Consider the following 22538-nt stretch of genomic DNA (forward strand, 5'->3'; position numbering starts at 1 on the left):
ACCTACCAGGAATGAGTTGTAGTGGTCCTGCCTCTGGCACAGAGGTTGAACCCTCAACTAGAAAGGGGAGGAGGGAAGAGCAGAGAGCGATAGTTTTAGGGGATTCTATAGTCAGGGGGGCAGATAGGAGATTTTGTGGGGCAGATCGGGAGTCTCGGATGGTATGTTGCCTCCCTGGTGCCAGGGTCCGGGACATCTCAGATCGGGTGCAGGCTATTCTTGAGAACGAAGGCATGAACCCAGATGTAGTGGTCCATGTAGGGACCAACGATGTAGGTAAGGTGAGTGAGGGGGTCCTGCTTAGAGAGTTCAGGGAGTTGGGAGTGAAGCTGAAAGGCAGGACCTCCAGAGTGACAATCTCGGGATTGCTACCTGTGCCACATGCGAGTGAGGCGAAGAATAGAATGATTATGCACATCAATACGAGGCTGAGAGCATGGTGCAGGAAGGAAGGGTTCAGGTTTTTGGATAATTGGTCTTTGTTCCAGGGACATTGGGATCTGTTTCGAAGGGACGGTCTACATCTGAACCGGAGGGGTACTAACATTCTTGCAGGAGTGTTTGCCAGTGCTGCTCGGGGGGGTTTAAACTAGATGTGCAGTGGGCAGGGATCCCGATCCAGAGGGTTGGTCAGAAGGAGCATGGGGTTAAATGTGTAGAAGGTTTGGGTGATCTTGAGAAGGTCATCAAAATTCAGGGTGCAATTAGCCTGATGGAATTTCAAGGAGCTGGGTTAGGTACAGTAGACAGTGTTTTAAGCAAAGAGAGGAGGAATGGGCTCAGAATTCTATACTTGAATGCGCGTAGTGTCAGAAATAAGACAGATGAGCTTGAAGCTCAGATGAAAATGGGGAACTACGATATTGTTGGGATAACAGAGACATGGCTGCAAGGGGATCAGGCCTGGGAATTGAGTGTACCAGGGTATACGTGCTATCGTAGAGACAGAAATATGGGAAGAGGGGGGTGGGGTGGCCCTGTTGGTGAGGAATGAGATTCAGTCCTTAGCAAGAGGTGACTTGGGAAAAGGGGAAGTAGAGTCTGTGTGGATTGAGCTGAGGAACAGTAAGGGTAAAAAGATCCTAATGGGTGTTGTGTACAGGCCCCCAAACAGTAGCGTGGATATTGGGTACAAGTTGATTAGGGAGTTAACATTGGCATGTGCTAAAGAAAATGCAGTCATTATGGGAGATTTCAACATGCAGGTGGACTGGGAGAATCAAGTAGGTGCTAGACCTCAGGATAGGGGAGTTTGTGGAGTGTCTAAGGGATGTATTTTTGGAACAGCTTGTGCTTGAGCCAACCAGGAACGAGGCTATTTTGGACTTGGTGATGTTTAATGAACAGGAATTAATAAGTGATCTTGAAGTAAAGGAGCCATTAGGAAGTAGTGATCATAACATGATAAGTTTTTATCTACAATTTGAGAGGGATAAGGGCAGATCAGAGGTGTCAGTGTTGCAATTAAATAAAGGAGACTACGGAGCCATGAGGGAAGAGCTGGCCAAAGTTAAATGGGCGGATGCCCTGGCAGGAAAGACAGTGGATCAGCAGTGGCAGATATTCTTGGGGATAATACAAAAGATGCAAAAGCAGTTCATTCCAATGAGAAGGAAGGATTCAAAGAGGGGGAAGGGGCCACAGTGGTTGACAAAGGAAGTCAGAGATTGTATAGCATTAAAGAAAAAGAAGTATGACAGGGCTAAGATGAGTGGGAATACAGATGATTGGGTAAGTTTTAAGGAACAGCAGATCTTAACTAAAAAAGCAATACGGAGAGAAAAAATCAGGTATGAGCTCAGTCTAGCCAGGAATATAAAAGGGGATAGCAAAAGCTTTTTTAGCTATGTGAAGAGAAAGAAGATAGTTAAGAACAATGTTGGCCCCTTGAAGAATGAATTGGGAGAAATTGTTATGGGAAACAGGGAAATGGCAACAGAATTTAATGCATACTTTAGATCTGTCTTCACCAGGGAGGACACAAGCAATCTCCCAGATGTATGGATGGGCCAGGGTCATAAGATATCAGAGGAATTGAGACAGACTGACATTAGGAAAGAAACTGTGATGAGTAGACTGGTAGGACTGAAGGCTAATAAATCCCCGGGTCCAGATGGTCTGCACCCGAGGGTTCTAAAAGAGGTGGCTCAGGAAATTGCGGATGCATTGGTAATCATTTTCCAATGTTCCTTAGATTCAGGATCAGTTCCTGAAGATTGGAGAGTGGCTAATGTTATCCCACTTTTCAAGAAGGGAGGGAAGGAGAAAACGGAGAACTATCGCCCTGTTAGCCTAACGTCAGTCGTGGGGAAGATGCTTGAGTCCATTATTAAGGACAAAATAGTGGCACATCTTGATGACAGAAATAGGATTAGGCCGAGTCAGCATGGATTTACCAAGGGCAAATCATGCTTGACTAATCTGTTGGAGTTTTTTGAGGGTGTAATAAGGATGTTAGACGAGGGTAAGCCAGTGGATATTGTGTACCTAGATTTTCAGAAGGCATTCGATAAGGTGCCACATAGGAGATTGGTGAGTAAAATCAGAGCTCATGGCATTGGGGGCAGGGTTTCAACATGGATAGAAAACTGGTTGGCAGATAGAAAGCAAAGGGTAGCAGTGAATGGGTGTTTCTCGGACTGGCTGGAGGTGACTAGTGGGGTACCACAGGGCTCTGTATTGGGACCACAGCTCTTAACGATTTATGTTAATGATTTAGATGAGGGCATTGAAAACTATATCAGCAAGTTTGCTGACGATACTATACTGGGTGGCAGTGTGACATGCGAAGAAGACGTTAGGAGAATACAGGGAGACTTGGATAGGCTGGGTGAGTGGGCAGATACTTGGCAGATGTCATTCAATGTCAATAAATGTGAAGTTATTCACTTTGGAAGCAGGAACAAGAGGGCAGAGTATTGTCTGAATGGTGTAGAGTTAGGTAAGGGAGAAATGCAAAGAGACCTAGGAGTCCTAGTTCACCAGTCAATGAAGGTGAATGAGCAAGTGCAGCAGGCAGTGAAGAGGGCAAATGGAATGTTGGCCTTTGTTACAAGGGGAATTGAGTACAAGAGCAAGGATGTCCTTTTGCATTTGTACAGGGTCCTGGTGAGACCACACCTGGAATATTGTGTACAGTTTTGGTCTCCAGGTTTAAGGAAGGACATTCTGGCAATTGAGGAAGTGCAGCGTAGATTCACTAGGTTGATTCCTAGGATGGCAGGGCTGTCTTACGCAGAGAGATTGGGCTGGAATTGAGGAGATTGAGAGGGGATCTGATTGAAACGTTTAAGATAATTAAAGGATTTGATAGGATTGAGGCAGGAAATATGTTCCAGATGTTGGGAGAGTCCAGTACCAGAGGGCATGGATTGAGAATAAGAGGTCAGTTATTTAAAACAGAGTTGAGGAAGAGCTTCTTCTCCCAGAGAGTTGTGGAGGTGTGGATTGCACTGCCTCGGAAGACGGAGGAGGCCAATTCTCTGGATGCTTTCAAGAAGGAGCTAGATAGATATCTGATGGATAGGGGAATCAAGGGATATGGGGACAAGGCAGGGACTGGGTATTGATAGTGAATGATCAGCCATGATCTCAGAATGGCGGTGCAGACTCGAGGGGCCGAATGGTTTACTTCTGCACCTATTGTCTATAGTCTAAAACCACTGAAATATAGTTGGAGGATTAATTTCTTTCCAGTTCAATAGAATAGATCTTCTAGCCATTAATGTAACAAATGCAATCATTCGTCGAGATGAAGAGGATAAACGACTATTATCCACCATTGGTAAACCAAAAATTGCAGTAATAGGATGCGGTTGAAAATTGATATTCAAAACTCTTGAAATAATACTGAAAATATCTTTCCAGTAATTTTGCAAACAAGGGCAAGACTAAAACATATGGGTCAATGAAGCAACATCAGAATGACATCTGTCACAGGTTGGATTAACATGAGAATAAAATTGAGCAAGTTTATCCTTAGACATATGCGCTCTATGTACAACCTTAAATTGTATTAGGGCATGTTTAGCACAAATAGAGGACGAATTGACTAATAGTAAAATTTTCTCCCACTGCTCAGTGGATATAAGACAATGAAGTTCTTCTTCCCATTCCTTCTTAATTTTTTCTGAAACTTCTGGCTGTATTTTCATGATCATATTATAAATGACAGCTTCTAAACCCTTTTGACAAGGATTCAGAGCTAAAATTCTTTCCGTAATGTCCAATGGACATAGTTTCGGAAAAGACTGTAACTCATTATACAAAAAATTTCAAACTTGTAAATATCTAAAAAAATGGGTTTTAGGTAAATTATATTTATTAGATAGCTGTTCAAAGGACATAAAGCTATCATCCAAAAACAAATCACAAAAACATGTTATACCTTTTGTTTTCCATAAAAGAAAAGCTTGATCCATAAAAGAGGGATGAAAAAAATAGTTAGATATTATAGGACATGATAAAATAAACTTATTCAAACCAAAAAATTTATGAAATTGAAACCAAATTTGCAATGTATATTCGACTATAGGATTAGTTATTTGCTTATTCAATTTAGATAAAGAAAAAGGAAGTGAAGATCCTAAAATTGAAAACAATGAAAAGTCTTGTACAGATTTACATTCCAAATTTACCCATTGTGGGCAAGCGGCTATAGTCGATTCTTGTGTCCAAAATATTAAATATCGTATATTAACTGCCCAATAGTAAAATCTCAAGTTTCGCAAAGTCAAACCACCCTCCTTCTTGTTTCTGTAAATATTTTTTGCCTAGTCTAGGATTTTTATTCTGCCACAGATAAGAGGATATTTTGGAGTCGATAAATAAAAAAAAAGGTTTAGGAATAAAAATTGGTAATGCTTGAAATAAATATAAAAATTTGGGTAATACCATCATCTTAATAGCATTAATTCGACCAACCAATGACAAAGATAGTGGAGACCACCTGGTAACAAGTTGCTTAATTTGGTCAATTATGGGTAAAAAATTAGCTTTAAATAAATCTTTATGTTTTTTAGTAATTTTAATACCTAAATAAGTAAAATAATCTGTAACAACTTTAAATGGTAAATGTTTATAAATTAAAACTTGCATATTTAATGGAAATAATTCGCTCTTATTAAAATTTAATTTATAACCAGAAAAGTTACTAAACTGAGCAAGCAATGACGAATTAGCAGGAATAGATCTCTCAGGGTCAGATATGTACAGTAACAAATCATCAGCATATAATGATAACTTATACGTTCCCTCCCTACGAGTAATACCCAAAATATTAGGTGATTCACGAATGGCTATAGCCAAAGGTTCTAAAGCGATGTCAAATAGTAAAGGGCTTAAAGGACAACCTTGCCTTGTACCACGAAATAGCTGAAAAAAAGGAGATCTTTGATTATTGGTAAAAACATAAGCCAAGGGTTTATAGTATATTAATTTAATCCATGATATAAATTTTGAACTAAAATTAAAATGCTGCAACATATTAAATAAATATGGCCATTCAACTCTATCAAATGCTTTTTCAGCATCTAAAGAAATGACACATTCTGGCATTTTGGGTGAAGGAGTATAAAAAATATTAATTAATTTTCTAATGTTAAAAATGAATAGCGATTTTTAATAAATCCAGTCTGATCTTCAGAAATGATTCGAGGTAATATATTTTCTAATCTAGTAGCCAAAATTTTACTAAAAATCTTAAAATCCCTATTCAGCAAGGATATAGGCCGATAGGATGCACATTCAGTAGGGTCTTTATCTTTTTTAAGAATTAAAGAAATAGAGGCTTCATAAAAAGATTGTGGCAATTTGCCTATAATTAACGCATCTTTAAAAATTTTACAAAGCCAAGGAGAAAGTATAGAGGAAAAGGATTTAAAAAATTCTGCAGTATAACCATCTGGACCAGAAGCTTTACTGGAATTCATTGAAAAAATAGCCTTTTTTATTTCAGTTTCCGTAATAGGTGTATCTAAGAATACACTATCCTCTGCTGTTAATTTTGGAATATTCAATTTCCTTAAAAATTCATCTATTATAGAAGAATCCTCAGCGAATTCTGATTGATATAAGGAATTATAAAAATCTTGAAAGGCTTTATTTATCTCTTTATGATCGATCGTCAAGGTGCCATCTTGTTTACGAATCCTAGTAATCTGTCGTTTAACCGAAGCAGTTTTCAATTGATTAGCCAATAATTTGCCAGACTTATCTCCATATACATAAAACTGGGGTTCTAGATTTAATTAAATGATTTACTTGCATTTCTGCTATTTTTGAGCCAACCCAGTGTCCCATGATTAATTCAACATTCACCAATGTGACAAACCCTCTCCTGAATATACTAGGAGTCTGGGCCAGGTTCAATGGAGCTGTGCTTTAGGAGGGGCCACTGGAAGTGCTGGAGTCACAACTTCCACTGGCAAGAGGGTGGGGTGGGGGGGGGGAGTAGAATTCAAGAGGAATTGCCAGAGGAACCAGTGGCTCATTCATGGAGCTGTACAGCAAATCTGCAAGAGAATCTAAGAATCAAAGTATTACACTCATGCAGCGTTCTTAAAAGATTAAACTTGCGGCATGTACATTAAAATACACAATGAAATGTGTTACTGTTAATGCAGAAGTGCTTACACAGATACAGGGATAATATTTCATCCTCCTTAATGACAGATTAGAAAGCTACAGGTGGTAATGTGTTTAACAACTAACTCAAGTTGCAACTAGATTAAAGATACTGGCTTTATTTGTTGCATCAAAATTTACAATGAAATATGTCATTCCCATCAAAGACCAGCAAAGTCGAAGGTGCGTTCGGGGCAGCCTATAAGTGTCGCCGTGTTTCTAGCGCCAACATAGCATGTCGACAATTTACTACATCATTGGAATGTGGGAGAAAACCAGAGTACCTGGAGGAACTGACATGGTCATATGGAGAACGTACAAGCAGGAACAGAATGCTGATTATTGATGCTTGCTACTATGCTACCATGATGCCTCAAACCTGGGCCTGAAACCATAAACTGTTAACCATCATGCCACCCTTCACCTCCGACTCATATATCACCTTGCCTTGGAAATGCATATTGCAGTTCTTCAGTGAAATCACACTGGCCTTCATCAATCAAAGAATTGAGTACAGGAGTTGGGGCGTTATGTTGGAAGTTGTAGAAGACTTTGGTGAGGCCAAATTTGGAGCACTATGTGCAGTTCTGGCCACCACAGTGCAGTAAAGACATCAGTAAGATTGAAAGAATGCAGAGAAAATCTATAAGGATGTTGCCAAGACTGGAGTCCTAATGGGAAAGATTGAATAGGTTAGGACTTTATTCCCTGGAGCATAATAGGAGAATAAGGGGAGATTTGATGGTTGGTATTATGAGGGCTATAGATAGGGTAAATGCAAGCAGGCACTTTCCACTGAGGTTGAGTGAGACTCGAACTACAGGTCATGGGTTAAGGGTGGAAGGTGAAATGTTTAAGGGGAACTTCATCATTCAGAGGGTGGTGAGAGTGTGGAGTGAGCTGCCAGCAGAAGCGGTGGATGTGGGTTTTATTTCAATATTTAAGAAAAGTCATGAATGGGAGGGGTGTGGAAGGTCATGGCCCTGATTCAGATCAATGTGACTGCAGGCAGAATGGTATTCGGCATAGATTAGATGGGCCAAAGGGCCTGTTTCTGTACTGTAGTGCTATGGTGGCACCGAAAGCATGGTGACACTTGCAGGCTGCCCCCAGGTCATACCTTCCCCAGAAGAGATCCCAATGATCCAGAAATCTGAAGATCTGCTTCCTGCAACATTTTCTCAGCCACACATTCATCTGCCAAATCATCTTACTCTTACCTTCACTGGCACGTGGCACAGGCAGCGATCCAGAGATTACTATGCAAAGATGTTCTGCTTTTCAGCTTTCTAACTGGCTCTTCATACCCTCTTCACCTTGTCTACCTGTGTCAATGGTGCCAATATGTACCAAGACTTCTGGCTGCTCCCCCTCCCCCTTAAGAATGCTGTGGACTCAATCCCAGACGTCCCTGACGCTGACATCTGGGTGTCTTTTTCATGTCCACAGAATCTTGCACAGTACAAAAACAGGCCCTTTGGCCCATCACTCCTTTATCTATGGAATCCCTTATCATTGCTGCACTCCTCTTTCCCTTCTTCCCTTCTGAGCCACATTGCAAGACTAAGTGCCAGGGACCCAGTTGCTAAGACTCCCCACTGATATTCGTCCCCCTCAACAGTATCCAAAGTAGTATACTTATTAATGAAGGGAACAGCCACAGGAGTACTCTGTACTGTCTGCCTTCCTTTCCCAGTCACCCAGGTGTTTGCCTCCTTCAACTTTGGGACTCCTCTGCCTATCACCTCCTCACTCTCCTCTATTAGCCGAAGGTCATCCAGCTGCAACTCTAGCTTATTAAACTGCCCGCAAAGATATTGGTTCCCCAACGGTTCAGGTGTAACCTGCTCCTTTTTCTCAGTATAAGGTTTTGCAAGAAGTTTAGCACCACAATGCACTGGGTATTTTCTGAACCACGTGATAATTTCCCAAAGCCATCAGAACTGAATGAATTAAAAAAAAATTAGAGACAGAAGTCCCATAAAAAGATGCCTTCCAGGCTGAGGATAGGTGGCAACTGCCAATGAGGGAACTTCACACAAGCATATTGAAAGAATTTCTTCAGCCAGAGGTGGTGAATTAGTGGAGTTCATTGCCACAGATGACGGTGCAGGCCAAGTCATTGGATATATTTAAAGCCGAGGTTGACATATTCTTGATTAGTAAGGGTGTCAATGGTTATGGAGAGAAAGCAGGAGAATATAAAGAAACAAGAACCTTAACAGCGTTGATGAGTGGAGGGATCTTGGGGTCCAAGTTCATGTGGCAACAAAAGTGGCTAAGAAGGCACACGGCATGCTTGCCTTTATCAGTTGAGGAACTGACTTCAAAGGAAGGGGTTCTGCTGCAACTTTATAAAACTCTAGTTAGGCTGCATCTGGCGTACTGCATACAGTCCTGATTGACCCATTTTAGGAAAGGGCATTGAGGCTTGCAGAAGAGGTTTACCAAGATGCTGCCTGGATTAGAAGGGATGTGCTATAACGAGAGGTTGCTTTCTCTGGAGTGGTGAAGGCCGAGGGGAGATTTCAAAGATTATGAGAGGCAGAGATAGAGTACCCAGACAATATCTTTTCCCTCTGGCTGAAATATCTAATACCAGAGGGCATGCATTTAAAGTGAGGGGGTAATTTCAAAGGAGATGCGAGAGGCAAGTTTTATTTACACAGAGTGGTGGGTGCTTGGGACGTGCTACCTGGGGTGGTGGTAGAGGCAGATACATTAGGGACTTTTAAGAGACAATCAAACAGGCACATGGATGTGAGGACATGGACATTGAGAAGGCAGAAGGGATTAGTTTAGCTGGGCCTTTTTATCGCTAATTTAATTGGTTTGGCACAATATTGTGGGCTGAAGGGCCTGTTCCTGTGCTGTACAGTTCTATGTTCATGGGGTTGAGAGGAAAATAAATCAGCCATGATCGAATGATGGAGCGCACTCGATGGGCTGAATGGCCTAATTCTGCTCCTACATCATTTGGTCTTATGACTCGATAAATCCTGGAGCTCCTGACTAACCAACACTGTTAAAAGAGCCCTCTCTCACTGCTTATTCTCCGCAGCCTTACAGTGATTTGTTTTCAAATCTACATCAAGTTTCCAGTCTCTTCTGAAACTACTTGCAGTAGCATTCAGACTGTGCATTCCAGATCGGAGCAATTTGCTGCATAAAATATCCTCATTGCCCTTCAGGTTCTCTTGGCAACTGCTCTGCAAGATGCGCCCTCTGGCCACCATCCCTCCTCCCAGTGGAAACAGCTGTTTTTTTTTGACATGCTATTCTAAGAATGTTATTATTGAAACATTCCTAGCTCTGGGAGCCAAACTGCGCTGCAATTCCACACAAACCACTGGTTTGGATTTTGCCGGGAAATGCTGGCCATTATGTGTGGAACTGCCAGCATTTTGTCTGCCACTGGGCGTGCGGTTCCTGAGTGCTTGAATACAAAGTTCAAAGTACATTTATTTGCAAAGTACGTATAGATCACCCTATACTACCCCAAGATGCATATTCTTGCAGGGAATTCACAGTAGATGCAAATAAACACAAAATAGTCAGTGAAAAACTACACACAAAGATGGACAATCAATGTGCAAAAGAAGAAAAGCTGTGCAAATATCTAAATAAATAATATTGAGGACAAGGTTTGTAGAGACAGACAGACATATTTTATTGATCCCAAGGGAAATTGGGTTTCGTTACAGCCGCACCAACCAAGAATAGTGAAGAAATATAGCAATATAAAACCATAAATAATTAAATAATAACAAGTTAAAAGTAAGTCTAGGACCAACTTAATGGTTCAGGGTGTCTGACACTCCAAGGGAGGAGTTGTATAGGAATGACTTCCTATGACGCTCAGTGTTACATCTCGGTGGAATGAGTCTCTGGCTGAATGTACTCCTGTTCCTAACCAGTACATTATGGAGTGGATGGGAGACGTTGTCCAAGATGGCATGCAACTTGGACAGCATCCTCTTTTCAGACACCACCATCAGAGAGTCCAGTTCCACCCCCTTGAGTCCTTGGAAGTGAGTCTGTAGGTTGTGAACAGTTCGGTGTTGTGGTGAGTGAAGTTACTACCCACACTGGTTCAGGAGCCTGATGGTTGTAGGTTATTCTTGAGCCTGGTGGTATCGGACTTCAGACTCCTGTGCCTCATTCCCAATGAAGAGAAATCCCAAGCCTGCAGCCCCTTTTTGTTGGTGATGTCCCTGATCTTCTTGTGGTCCAGATGGATTCCTCCTTTTTCACATGAGGAGTATTGCCCATGAAATGAGAGAGAGGTTTCAGGGACTTTCAGAAACATTCAAAAGCTATTGGAAGGATTGACAGCCAGCTAAGCCAATGGGTGTGGCTGTGGCTTGGCTGGATGTTGAAAGCATTTCAACTCTCAAAGATTAAAAGATAAAGATTTGCTTTATTTGTCACATGTATATGAAAGCATACAGTTTAATGTGTTGTTTGCATCAACAACAACTTACACAGTCCGAGGATGTGCTGGGGACCGTATATGTCGCCATGCTTCCGGTGACAACGCAGCATGTTCACAACTTACTAACCCATACACCTTTGGTACGTGGGAGGGAAGTGAAGCACCTGGAGGAGATGTTGGGTGTTCTATTACTCTTGGGATAGGAAAGATCCACTGATGAGAAGCCTTAAGTGCTGGCCACGAACAGGCTGACCACTGGTTCCAACAGTCTCTCTGTAGAATTCTAACTCTCACCCTGGGATTTCACTGTGTTGTACAGTTCTACTCAACTGCAGCACTGAAAGAACTAAAAGACTACAGAAAGTGATTGACACAGCTCAAATGTCACAGGCAAAGCTCTCCCTATCTTTGAGTACATTTGGCACAAGAAAGCAGCATCCATCAAAGATCCTCCACCATCCAAGCCATGCCCTCTTCTCGCTGCTACTATCAGGCAAGAGGTACAGAAGCCTTCGGTTCCACACCACCAGGTTTAGGAACAGTTATTACCCTATAATTATCAGACTCCTGAACCAGCGTAGATAATTTCACTCACCACAACTCTGAACTATTCTACGACCTACAGACTCACTTTCAAGGACTCTTTACAACTCTTTCTCAGTATTATTTTATTTGCTTAATTTGTCTTCCTTTGCATATTGGTTGTTTGTCAGTCTTTGTTTATGAATAATTTTTCATAAATTCTATTGTTTTTTATATTGCTGTAAATGCCTGAATAAATCTCAAGGTAACACATATGCACTTTGATGATACTCTTTACTTTGAACTTTGAAACATTAACGTTGATACCAATGTGACCTCAATGTGCCCAATAATATAAAGTTGAACAAATTCCACATGGGGTAATTCTAATGTGTCCTCAGAAAAAATTACTTGCAATTATAAGCTGCTTAGTGGGAATCTGAAATGTGGGGGGGGGGGGGGAAGATATAGGATGTCAGACTTCCACACATTAACAGTAAACAATGAAGGATGCTTTACCAAAATAGATCTTCTGCTCTTTTCCCCTTACAACTAAATAAAGATAATTTCGTTTCTGTCAGCTATTTTGTGTTTCTACCTGTATAAGTAGGGCTAGCAATGGAACGCCCCTCATTCAACACAAGACATTCTGCAGGTGCTGAGCAATACAAACAAAATGGTAAAGGAACTCAGCAGGTCGGGCAGCATTTATGGAGAGGAATAAATAGGCAACGTTTTGGGCTGAGACCCTTCATGAGGGTTAATGGAATCTATGGAGTGCAATAAACAGTCAATCATGACTGACGAAGGGTTTTGGCCCAAAACACTGACTGTTTATTCCTCTCCATAGACGCTGGCTGACCTCCTGTGTTCCTCTAGCATTGTGCGTGTGTGTGTGTATGTTACCCATCTTTGAAGGTAGTAATCTCAGAGTGCAACCTTTCTCTCCTTGACCTAAGCTCCTGCCTCCTCTTAGAAGGTCTCCGGTTAACCTACCTCACTCTACTTTCAGCCATCTCGGCAGATGGACCATGGTCAAAGTCCATCACCAACAATGCCTGGTATTGGTGGACACCCCTGAGCCACCACACCTGCCTGCTTGGAGACAGTGCCAACCAGGGTGCAGAGCTGGGCTGAGAAGTAGCAGATGGAATTCAGACTGAAGAAGGATGAAGCGATTCACTTTGAAAGGTTGAACTTGAAGGTAGAATACAAGGTTAATGACAGGATCCTTAACAGTGTGGAGGAGCAGAGGGATACTGGGGTCCACATCCATGTATCCCTCAAAGTTGCTACACACGTTGATAGGGTTATTAAGAAGGCATACGGTGAGTTGGCCTTCATTAGTTTATGAGACTGACCAAGAGCCATGAGGTAATGTTGCACCTCTATAAAACTCTGGTTAGACAACACTTGGAATATTGTGTTCCGTGCCGATCGTCTCATTATAGGAAGGATATGGAAGTTTTTGAGAAGATGCAGAGGAGATTTACGAGGATACTGCCTGGATTAGAGAACATGACATGAATTTAGATAAGGCTTTTCTTCTTAGAGTGAAGGAGGAGGAAAGGTGACTTGATACGACGTGTACAAGATGAAAAAAGGCATAGACAGAGTAGACAGAGACTTTGTCCTAGGGCAGCAATGATGGATGTTGCCAACTTGAGCCATTGCTTCCTGTAGATACCACTGACAGTGGGGAGGGATGTGCTAATGATGTATCAGAATCAGAATCAGAATCAGACTTTAATCGCCAAGTACCTGTACACATACTCTTGGTCCACCTGCTGTCGATATGCAGACTCATCACTTGTATTGTATTTGCTTGAACCCACTGCTCTCTGCAGCTTCTTGCATTCCAGCACATTTGAATTGCCGAAAAAAAAACCCACAATGCAACCACTCAACTTGGACATGAAGTGATAAGGTTTAGTATCTGTCTTGCTTGGGGGGTGAACTCTGTGATGAGGAGGTGGGCTGTTTCTGTGGTGCTCCTGAGAAAGTTGAGCAGGACCATTGCATCGACTGGAAAGCAGTGGAAAGTTAAGGAACAGCAGCCTTACCCTCGAGGGTTAAGCTGTTTTGCAAGGAACCTTGTTAGCGTTCAGTTGTTCTTTCCCGTTGGTGCTGACAGCTAAAAAATTCTCAGTTACACCTCAGCTAACAAAGCATAACACTTTCAGTGGATTTTTTACGGTAAGAAGAGTTTACAAGTGCTCTGTGCGTAATCAATTCACTATTTCTGTCTGATTGCTCTAGAAGAGGTCTCATGTGCGTATTAGGGGTGACACCGCTATCACTTCTGAATTTCCATGACTGACTGAAAGGGTGTACTGCTCTGAGGCAGTCATCAAGATTCATACTTACCTTCACTTATGATGGTGTGGCTAAGCACAGCTCTAATGCCATATTCAAGTTTGCTGACGACACTAGTGTCATAGGCCGATTAGAACACACCCCAAGAACTGTGTGCAGTTCTCGTCGCCCCACTACAGAAAGGATGTGCTTAAGCTAGCAAAGATTCACAAGGACGTTGAGGGCTTGAGTCATGAGGGGGTGTCTAGATGGGCTGGCATCTTTACTCTGAAAAGGTGAAGGCTGAAGGGGGCACTTAGAAGTTATTTTTTACACGAGAGTCCACAAGACATGGGAACAGAATTAAGCTGTTCAGCCTTTAAGTCTGCTCCACCATTCAATCCTGGCTGATTTATTTCCCCTCTCAACCTTCCTGGCTTCTCCCATTACCTTGAATGCCATTACTAATTAAGTATCCGTTATCCTCTGCTTTAAATATACTCGATGACTTGGCCTCCACAGCAGTCAGTGGCAATGAATTCCACAGATTCACCATCCTCTGGCTAAAGAAATTCCTCCTCGTCTCTGTTCTAAAGGGATGCCCTTCTATTCCATTAAGAGTAGCAATGCAATGTTGGCACTCATTTCTAGAGGAACAGAGTATAGGAGCAGGGATGTGATGTTGAGGCTCCATAAGGCACTGGTAAGACCTCACTTGGAATACTGTGTGCAGTTTTGGGCTCCTTATTTAAGAAAGGATGTGCTGACATTGGACAGTGTTCAGAGAAGATTCACTAGAATGATTCCGGGAATGAGAGGGTTAACTTATGAGGAATGTTTGACCGCTCTTGCTCTGTACTCCTTAGAGCTTAGAAGAATGAGGGGGGCATCTCATAGAAACATTTTGAATGTTGAAAGGCATGGACAGAGTGGATGTGGCAAGGTTGTTTCCCATGGTGGGGGAGTCTAGTACGAGAGGGCATGACTTAAGGATTTAAGGGCGCCCATTCAGAACAGAGATACGAAGAAATTTTTTTAGCCAGAGGGTGGTGAATCTGTGGAATTTGTTGCCACAGGCAGCAGTGAAGGCTGGGTCATTGGGTGTATTTAAGGCAGAGATTGATAGGTATCTGAGTAGCCAGGGCATCAAAGGTTATGGTGAGAAGGTAGGAGTGGGACTAAATGGGAGAATGGATCAGCTCATGATAAAATGGTGGAGCAGACTCAATGGGCCAAATGGCTGACTTCTGCTCCTTTGTCTTATGAGGGGATTCAATGGAGTGGAATGGTCATAATCTTTGTAGGGAACTAGAGGGCAAGGATTTAAGGTGAGAGGGAAAAGGCTTAAAGGGGATCAGAGGCATAGGTTTTTCCATGCGGAGGGATAAGCTGCCAGAGGATGTGGTAGAGACTGGTATAATTAAAACAATTAAAAAAAATTTGGATGGGTACATGTATAGGAAGGGGTTAGAGGGATATGGGTATATTTAAAATGGAAGCTTACAGGTTCTTAGTAAGGATGTCAAAGATTAGGGGGAGAAGGCAGGAAAATGAGATTGAGAGGAAAAGTAAATCAACGATGATCGAATGGAAGAGCAGACTTGAAGGGCCGAATGGTCTAATTCTGCTCCTATGTCTTATGGTCTTACATAGACCCAGATGATGGGTCTCAATCCAAAGCATCGACTGTTTATTGCTCTCCATAGATGTTTCTTGGCCTGCTGAGTTCCTCCAACATTCTGTGTGCAAATTGCTCTGAACTTGCAGCATCTGCAGAATATCTTGTATTAAAAATGGGACTAGTTATAATATGCATCTCAGTCAACATAGATGAGTTGGGGCAAAGGGCTTGTATCCAAATGCCATACTTAAGTTTGCTGACAATACCACTGTCATTGGCCAAATCAAAGGTGGTGATGAATCAGGATATAGAAGGGAGATTGAAAATCTGGTTGAATGGTTCCATACTAACAACCTCTCACTCAATGTCAGCAAGACCAAGGAGCTGATTATTGACTTCAGCAAAAGGAAAACTAGAGATCCATGAGCCAGTGCTCACTGGGGGATCAGAGGTGGAGAGGGTCCTGGGTTCAGCCTGTAAGTGCAATTATGAAGAAAGCACGGCAGCACCTCTACTTCCTTAGAAGCTTGCGAAAATTCAGCATGACATCTAAAATGTTGACAATCTTCTATAGATGTGTGGAGGAGAGTATATTGACTGGTTGCATCACAGCCTGGTATGGAAACTCCAATGCTCTTGAATGAAAATTCCTACAAAATGTAGTGGATACAGCCTACTCCATCAATGGTATAACCTTCCCATCATTGAAAATAACTACATAGAGTGTTGGTACAGGAAAGCAGCTGTCATTAAGGACCTCCACCACCCAGGGCAAGCTCTCTTTTCACTGCTGCCATCAAGAAGAAGATGCAGGAACCCCAGGATACACACCATCAGGTCCAGGAACAGTTATTACCCCTCAACCATCAGGCTCTTGTACCAGTGGGGATATCTTCACTCAACTTTATCGCCCCATCACTGAACTGTTCCCACAATCTATGGACTCACTTTCAAAGACTCTACTCATCTTCTTGATATTTATTGCTTATTTATTTATTATTAATATTTCTTTTTGCTTTTGTACTTGCACAGTTGCTGCCTTTTGCACATTGGTTGTTTGCTCGCCCTGTTGGGTGTGATTTTTCATTCAATCTAATATAGTTCTTGGATTTATTGAATATGCCCACCAGAAAACGAATCTCAGGGTTGTATCAGGTGATATATATGTATTTTGTTAATAAACTTAATTTGAACTTTGTATCTGTACTGTATTACTCTGATTCTAAAGGATGGAACATATTGGAAAGCAACCTTGGCTTAATCTCTGGATAGACCCTTTACTGTGTGCACTTGTTCACCATCACCTTTCCTGGAGCATTAGGGGTGGACAATAACTGCTGGTCTTGCTGTCCACTCTTGTGGATGACTCGATGCTGTATAACTCTATGAATCGCATACTCACGCACGAAGGGTTGATACATTCTCTGTATGAATGAAAACAGAGAACATCTCGCAGGAGACTTATATTGTTATTTCATGCTCGTTATTTATTACTATTTATTTATATCTGCATTTGCTGAGTTCGTTTACAGTTCCTGATATTTACAGTAAATAGTGATCGTTCGACAGATTTGCTAAGTATGCCAGCAAAAAAAAAGAATCTCGGGGTTGTGTGTGGTAACACACATGCACTCTGATAAAAAAATTTACTTGGAACTTTGAGAAGACCACCCATGACCTTGGAGTGATGCAGGGGTTCTATGGGCAATTAACTAGTCACTAAATATACAAGAAATTTGGCACATAATTTGCAGAAACTGAGATATCATTAACAGCAATGTAATACATGAAATCATCTGTTTTAGCCAGGATTTCCCATCTTCATTAAAATAGATGTCCAAAGAGTCACAGAGCACTACAGTACAGAAGCATCATTCTGCCTAGTCCCACCAACCTGTATGGACCATTACCACCCATATCCTTTCCATCCATGTACTTATCCAGACTTCTCTTAAATGTTGAAATTGAACCCATATCCTCAGGAATCCCTGGCCTTCAGCCATCTGCCCCAACCTCTTCCTTTGGCAGCTGATTTCACCCTTTGGTGAAAAAGTTGCTCCCTGGGTTTCTATTAAATCTCCTCCCTCTCAGCTTAAACTTATACCCTCTAATTCTTGATACCCCGGCCCTGGGAAAAAGACTATGCGTATTCTCTTTGAGTATGCAAGATGGTGCTGGTGAAACACAGTGAATGCTTTGTGAACAATTTACAAAACTTCTAAAAATACTTTGTCTGAACTACGTTCACTGCAATCTACAGCCCGTAATTTTCCTTTAAGTAATGTAATTTTGAACTGTTTTAACAAACTAATGATTTCACGATCTTCTGAAGAACTCAGCGGACTTTAATCTCAAAAATGCAGTTATGGCATCTTTATACTGCCACAATTGGGGAGCACTCCAAAACAGACCAAAACACCAAGGTATGAAGCTTCCTTTACCCATTAACTTGTTAGCAAATGAATGGTTGCTAGAGAACAAAAACGAGCTCCTTGCTGTATCAGAGGGAAATGAAGGATTGCTGCGTTCTATGTTTCGCGGAGACATGGCTGACTTCAAACATGCCAAATACGTCAGTAAGATCCAAAGGCTTTTCAATACAGCAGATGAATTGGACTGCTGATTTGGAGAAGGCAAAGGTGGAGGTCTGTGTTTTATAATGGTGCTCGGATGTAGCAGTTTTGTCATACTGTTGTTCCCCCAACCAGGAACATCTAATGATTGAGTTCCGTTCGTTCTACTTATCGAGAGTTCTCATCCGTGATCTTGACCACAGTTTACATACCCCAAAAGGCCAATGTTAAGAAAGCACTTAATATATTAAGCGATCTGATCATCTGGTTGTCTACCTCCTATCTGCATAGAGGCAGAGGCCAAAGAGTCCAGAGATAAGGACAACAAAAAGGAGGCTGCGGGAGGTAGAGAAGCAGCTACAGGATTGCTTCAAGTCGGTGGACTGAACCTTGTTCAAGGATTCATCAGAGGATCTGAACGAATACACTATGGTTGTCACAGACAATATAGCAATAGTCGTAGGTGAATGTGTCCCTACAAAATCATTCACAGTCTTCCCCAACCAGAAATCTGGATGGAACATGAGATCCACTATCTGCTAAGGGCCAAAACAGTGGTGTTCAGTTCTGGCAATCGAGTAAAATTTAAATAGTCCAGGTACGACATCCAGAAAGCCATTTCACATGTGAAGCAGCAATTCTAGACCAAACTTGGACCACTGCAGAACGCTCAAAATCCCAAGTTCAAAGTTCAAACGCAAACACGAGGAAATCTGCAGATGCTGGAAATTCAAGCAATACACACAAATTGCTGGTAGAACACAGCAGGCCAGGCAGCATCTATAAAGAGAAGCACTGTCAATGTTTCGGGCTGAGACCCTTCGTCAGGGCTAACTGAAAGAAAAGATAGTAAGAGATTTGAAAGTGGGAGTGGGAGGGGGATATCCAAAACGATAGAAGACAGGAGGGGGAGGGATGAAGCTAAGAGCTGGGAAGGTGATTGGCAAAAGGGATACAGAGCTGGAGAAGGGAAAAGATCATCCCGTCCCATGATCCACCTTCATGTTCTTCTTTATCTCATAATGCCCTAGCATATTAACATTAACAATACCGATGCAAAGTACTCATTTAAAGCCTCACTCAGATCCTTCACCTCCAAGTACTTGTTCCTTGAGTGGTTCTACCTGCTGCCTAGTTATCTTCTTGCTCCTGATGTATGTCTAAAATGCCTTGGGATTCTCGTTAATTCTACTCGCCAATGACTTTTCATGGCTCCTCCTGGCTCTCCCAATTTCATTCTTGACTTCTTTTCTGGCTTCTTTTAATTCTCAAAGGTGCTATTTGATTTTTATCAATTTTAAATCTTACATGCTATATTATGCTTGACATCCTTGTCCTTGTTTTGTACTGAAACATACCCGTCCTGTATTCTTTGCATATGGTCTTAATAAACTCTCCACCTGTGGGCTGCACACGTGCCCAAAAAAGTTGTTCTCAATTAACTCTCCCGAGTTCGTGCTGTTGTTGCATGACTGAAGGCACAGGAGAAAAATATTGGCAAAATGAAGCAGCTTCATTATTTGAGAAAACAAGCTACAATGGGCATCATACGGAGATGCCTTTCAGTGGAAAGATCTCAATTGCCCGACATGGGGCTTGATATTTTATGTGCCAAACATCAAAGGAGAATTCCATATTTATAATGCTTTCTTAGAAACTACACACAACCGCCACACCTCCTGATTTGCACCCACACCACACAAGACATTTCAATGTTTTAGTCAGCATTGTCTGGTCTGTGATTCATGGCTTTTAGAAACCGATTATTCATTTAAATTAGATCTACAATTTGCATTCAGATTTGAAGTTTGGTGGCTGAGAAGTCATTTGGGCAAAGGGACCTCTTTCCATACAACTATGACTCTTTGAAAACATACTTAAAATCACATGTATTTACACACACATATGTACACACAAGCATATACATAAATGAGAAAGCACATGAATACATGTACACATGAATACACACACTGGTGTGTAGGATTTCCAAAATACACAGCAATAGCCCACAGAGGCCATTCCAGCAGCCTCCAACCCATAGAGGCTGTTCTATCATTCAATCATGGCCAATTCATTATTCCCTCTCAACCCCATTCTCCTGCCTTCTCCTTGTGTCCTTTAACACTCTTACTAATGAAGAACCCACCAACCTCCATTTTATATACACCCAATGACTTAGCCTCCAGAGCCAACTGTGACAATGAATTCCAGATTCACCATCCTCAGGCTAGAGATGCCACTCTGAACTGCCTACCATGCTGACTTGGAAACATACTGGCAGGTTCTTCCCTGTGGCTGCGTCAAAATCCTGGAGATCTCCACCCAGCAGCGTGGAGGGAGCACCTGCCCCATCGGTTCACACTAGCTTGCCCTCCACCTTCATGAGGGCAATGAGCGGAACAGCTACAAAAACCCCATCAGCGCGCCACACGATAAGCTACAAACCCAGACATACGGAGCCACATACACAGGAATCTCTTGAGTTTATGATTTGCTGCTTGCATTGAACTGCGCTCAAATGTGAATGCTCCCTGACTAAAAGTATCATCTGTCCCTAGAGGTGAATAAACCCTAAATTTATATCCGACCTTTTGTAAAGGAGTTTACACAATGGCGTACAGTATTCCGACGGATTCCGCTACTGCGTACGGCAACTGCTCTCGGGGGTCAGTTGGGGACGTAATAGTATTATTTCTGCCGCTTTGGCAATGCAGAAACTGTTACAAGCAGTGTGGAATGGCAAAAGAGATTGCTACCTTGCATCTGTCCTATAGCCTCGATCACCTATAATCCAGGTCGCTGACATTAACCCGATAAGAAATAGCGCTACACCGTGATTGCACGAGCCAGGTAGGGCTGGCTAGTGGCTTATTAAAGGGCATCCTGCAGCAGAGGCAGGGACTTGTACCGACCCCTGCATAAGACATTGGAGGCCATTCAGCCCATCGAGTCTGCTCCACCATCCCATCATGGCTGATCGATTTTCCCTCTCAGTCCCATTCTCCTGCATTCTCCCCGACACCTTTGACACTCTTATTAATCAAGAACCGCTTTAAACCTTATCAGTCCTCGCTTTAAATATTCCTAATGACTTGGCCTCCACAGACAACTGTGGAAATGACTTCCACAGATTCACCAACTTATGGCTAAAGAAACTCATCATCTCTTTAGCCAGAAATGATGCTCTTGGTCCCAGACTCCCCCGCTATAGGGAACATCCTCTCCACGCCAACTCTATCCATAGCCGGCTAAATGCAAAGCCCTTGCCCCACTGTGCTTAGCCATCCCGTGGGGGGAGGTAGAGGCACTCAGAGGTAGGCTACTCACATGTTCTCCGTGCTCTGGGGGAAAGTCGGGATGTGATCGATGGACTTGCAGGTTATCTTTAAGGAGTCCCACTCTGAACACTCGCAGGCGCTCGGGCACCGAGCCGCTGCGCGTTCGCTAGCAGCCGCGCTCAGTCCCAGAGAAACTCTCGTCAGAGTCAGCGCCTGCAGGGTTAGCAGAAGCATCGCCCGACTCAGTCTCCCTCAGGGCAAACCATTCACGGAAGCTTGCAAATCTTTTTCTATAACCTCCCAAAATTATATTGCAGCGTTACATTCGAGTTCCCGCCGCCAGGAGTACTCAGGCAGGTTTGCAAAGGCGTTCATGCCAGCGCTGGTGATCCCAGGAGCTGCCAGTTGATTGACAGTTTACCTTCCTCCTCTACCTTGTCCGTTCAAATAATTGCAAACGGGAAACAAGGAACCAGTTTTAGAAAGTGCCGTATTTAGAAGCTCTTAGTCCCTCGTTCCACTGTCGGTGCAACGGGTTGTAGTGCATTTTGAAGCATAGAAACAGGCCCCAAACGTTGACCTTTACTTCCCCCTCTTCCCACGGATGCTGCTCTACCTGCTGATTAATACACACAAAATGCTGGAGGAGCTCAGCAGGTCAGGCGGCATCTGTGGAGAAGTGTAAACAGTGGATGTTTTGGGCTGAAACCCTTCCTCGGGACTCCTTTGATTTCCAGCATCTGCAGATGTTCTCTTGTTTGTGGTCCTCCAGCAGATTGTTTGTTGCTACATAAACAGGCCCTTCTTCCCCCTTCCTTTCCAGTCCTGATGAACGGCTCCGCCCAAAACTTAGCCTGTTTATTCCCCTCCATAGATGTCGCCTGACCTGCGGAGTTCCTTCAGCATTTTGTCTTCATACCTATCAAATACCCAGCTATAAAACACAGCACAGTACAATACAGGAACAGATCCTTTGGCCCAAGCTAATTATTATGTTTTGCCAAACTAATTAAGTCTCATCCCTTCTGTGTGCACATGATCCATAATCCATCATTTTCTGTACATTCAAATGGATGAATTTAATATCAGAGAATGTATACAGCCTACAGCCTGAAATCCTTACTCTTTGCAAACATCCATGAAACAAAAAACCCCAAAGAATGAATGCCAGGAACATTAGAATGTCAAAG

The 22538-nt window shown here is 42.5% G+C and overlaps 1 protein-coding gene across 1 annotated transcript in view; it reads right to left on the reverse strand.

Annotated features, from left to right (window-relative positions):
• The window catches only part of tshr (thyroid stimulating hormone receptor), a 69638-nt gene extending 47742 nt beyond the window's left edge, over positions 1-21896 (reverse strand). Inside the window, exon 1 of the mRNA XM_059961471.1 lies at positions 21398-21896. Within this exon, the coding sequence (XP_059817454.1) occupies positions 21398-21582 (185 nt within the window). The 5' untranslated portion in view covers positions 21583-21896. The remainder of the gene's footprint in view (positions 1-21397) is intronic.
• Positions 21897-22538: the final 642 nt, after the last annotated feature.

Source organism: Hypanus sabinus, chromosome 2, assembly GCF_030144855.1.
Source record: "Hypanus sabinus isolate sHypSab1 chromosome 2, sHypSab1.hap1, whole genome shotgun sequence".
Lineage (NCBI taxonomy): Eukaryota > Metazoa > Chordata > Chondrichthyes > Myliobatiformes > Dasyatidae > Hypanus > Hypanus sabinus.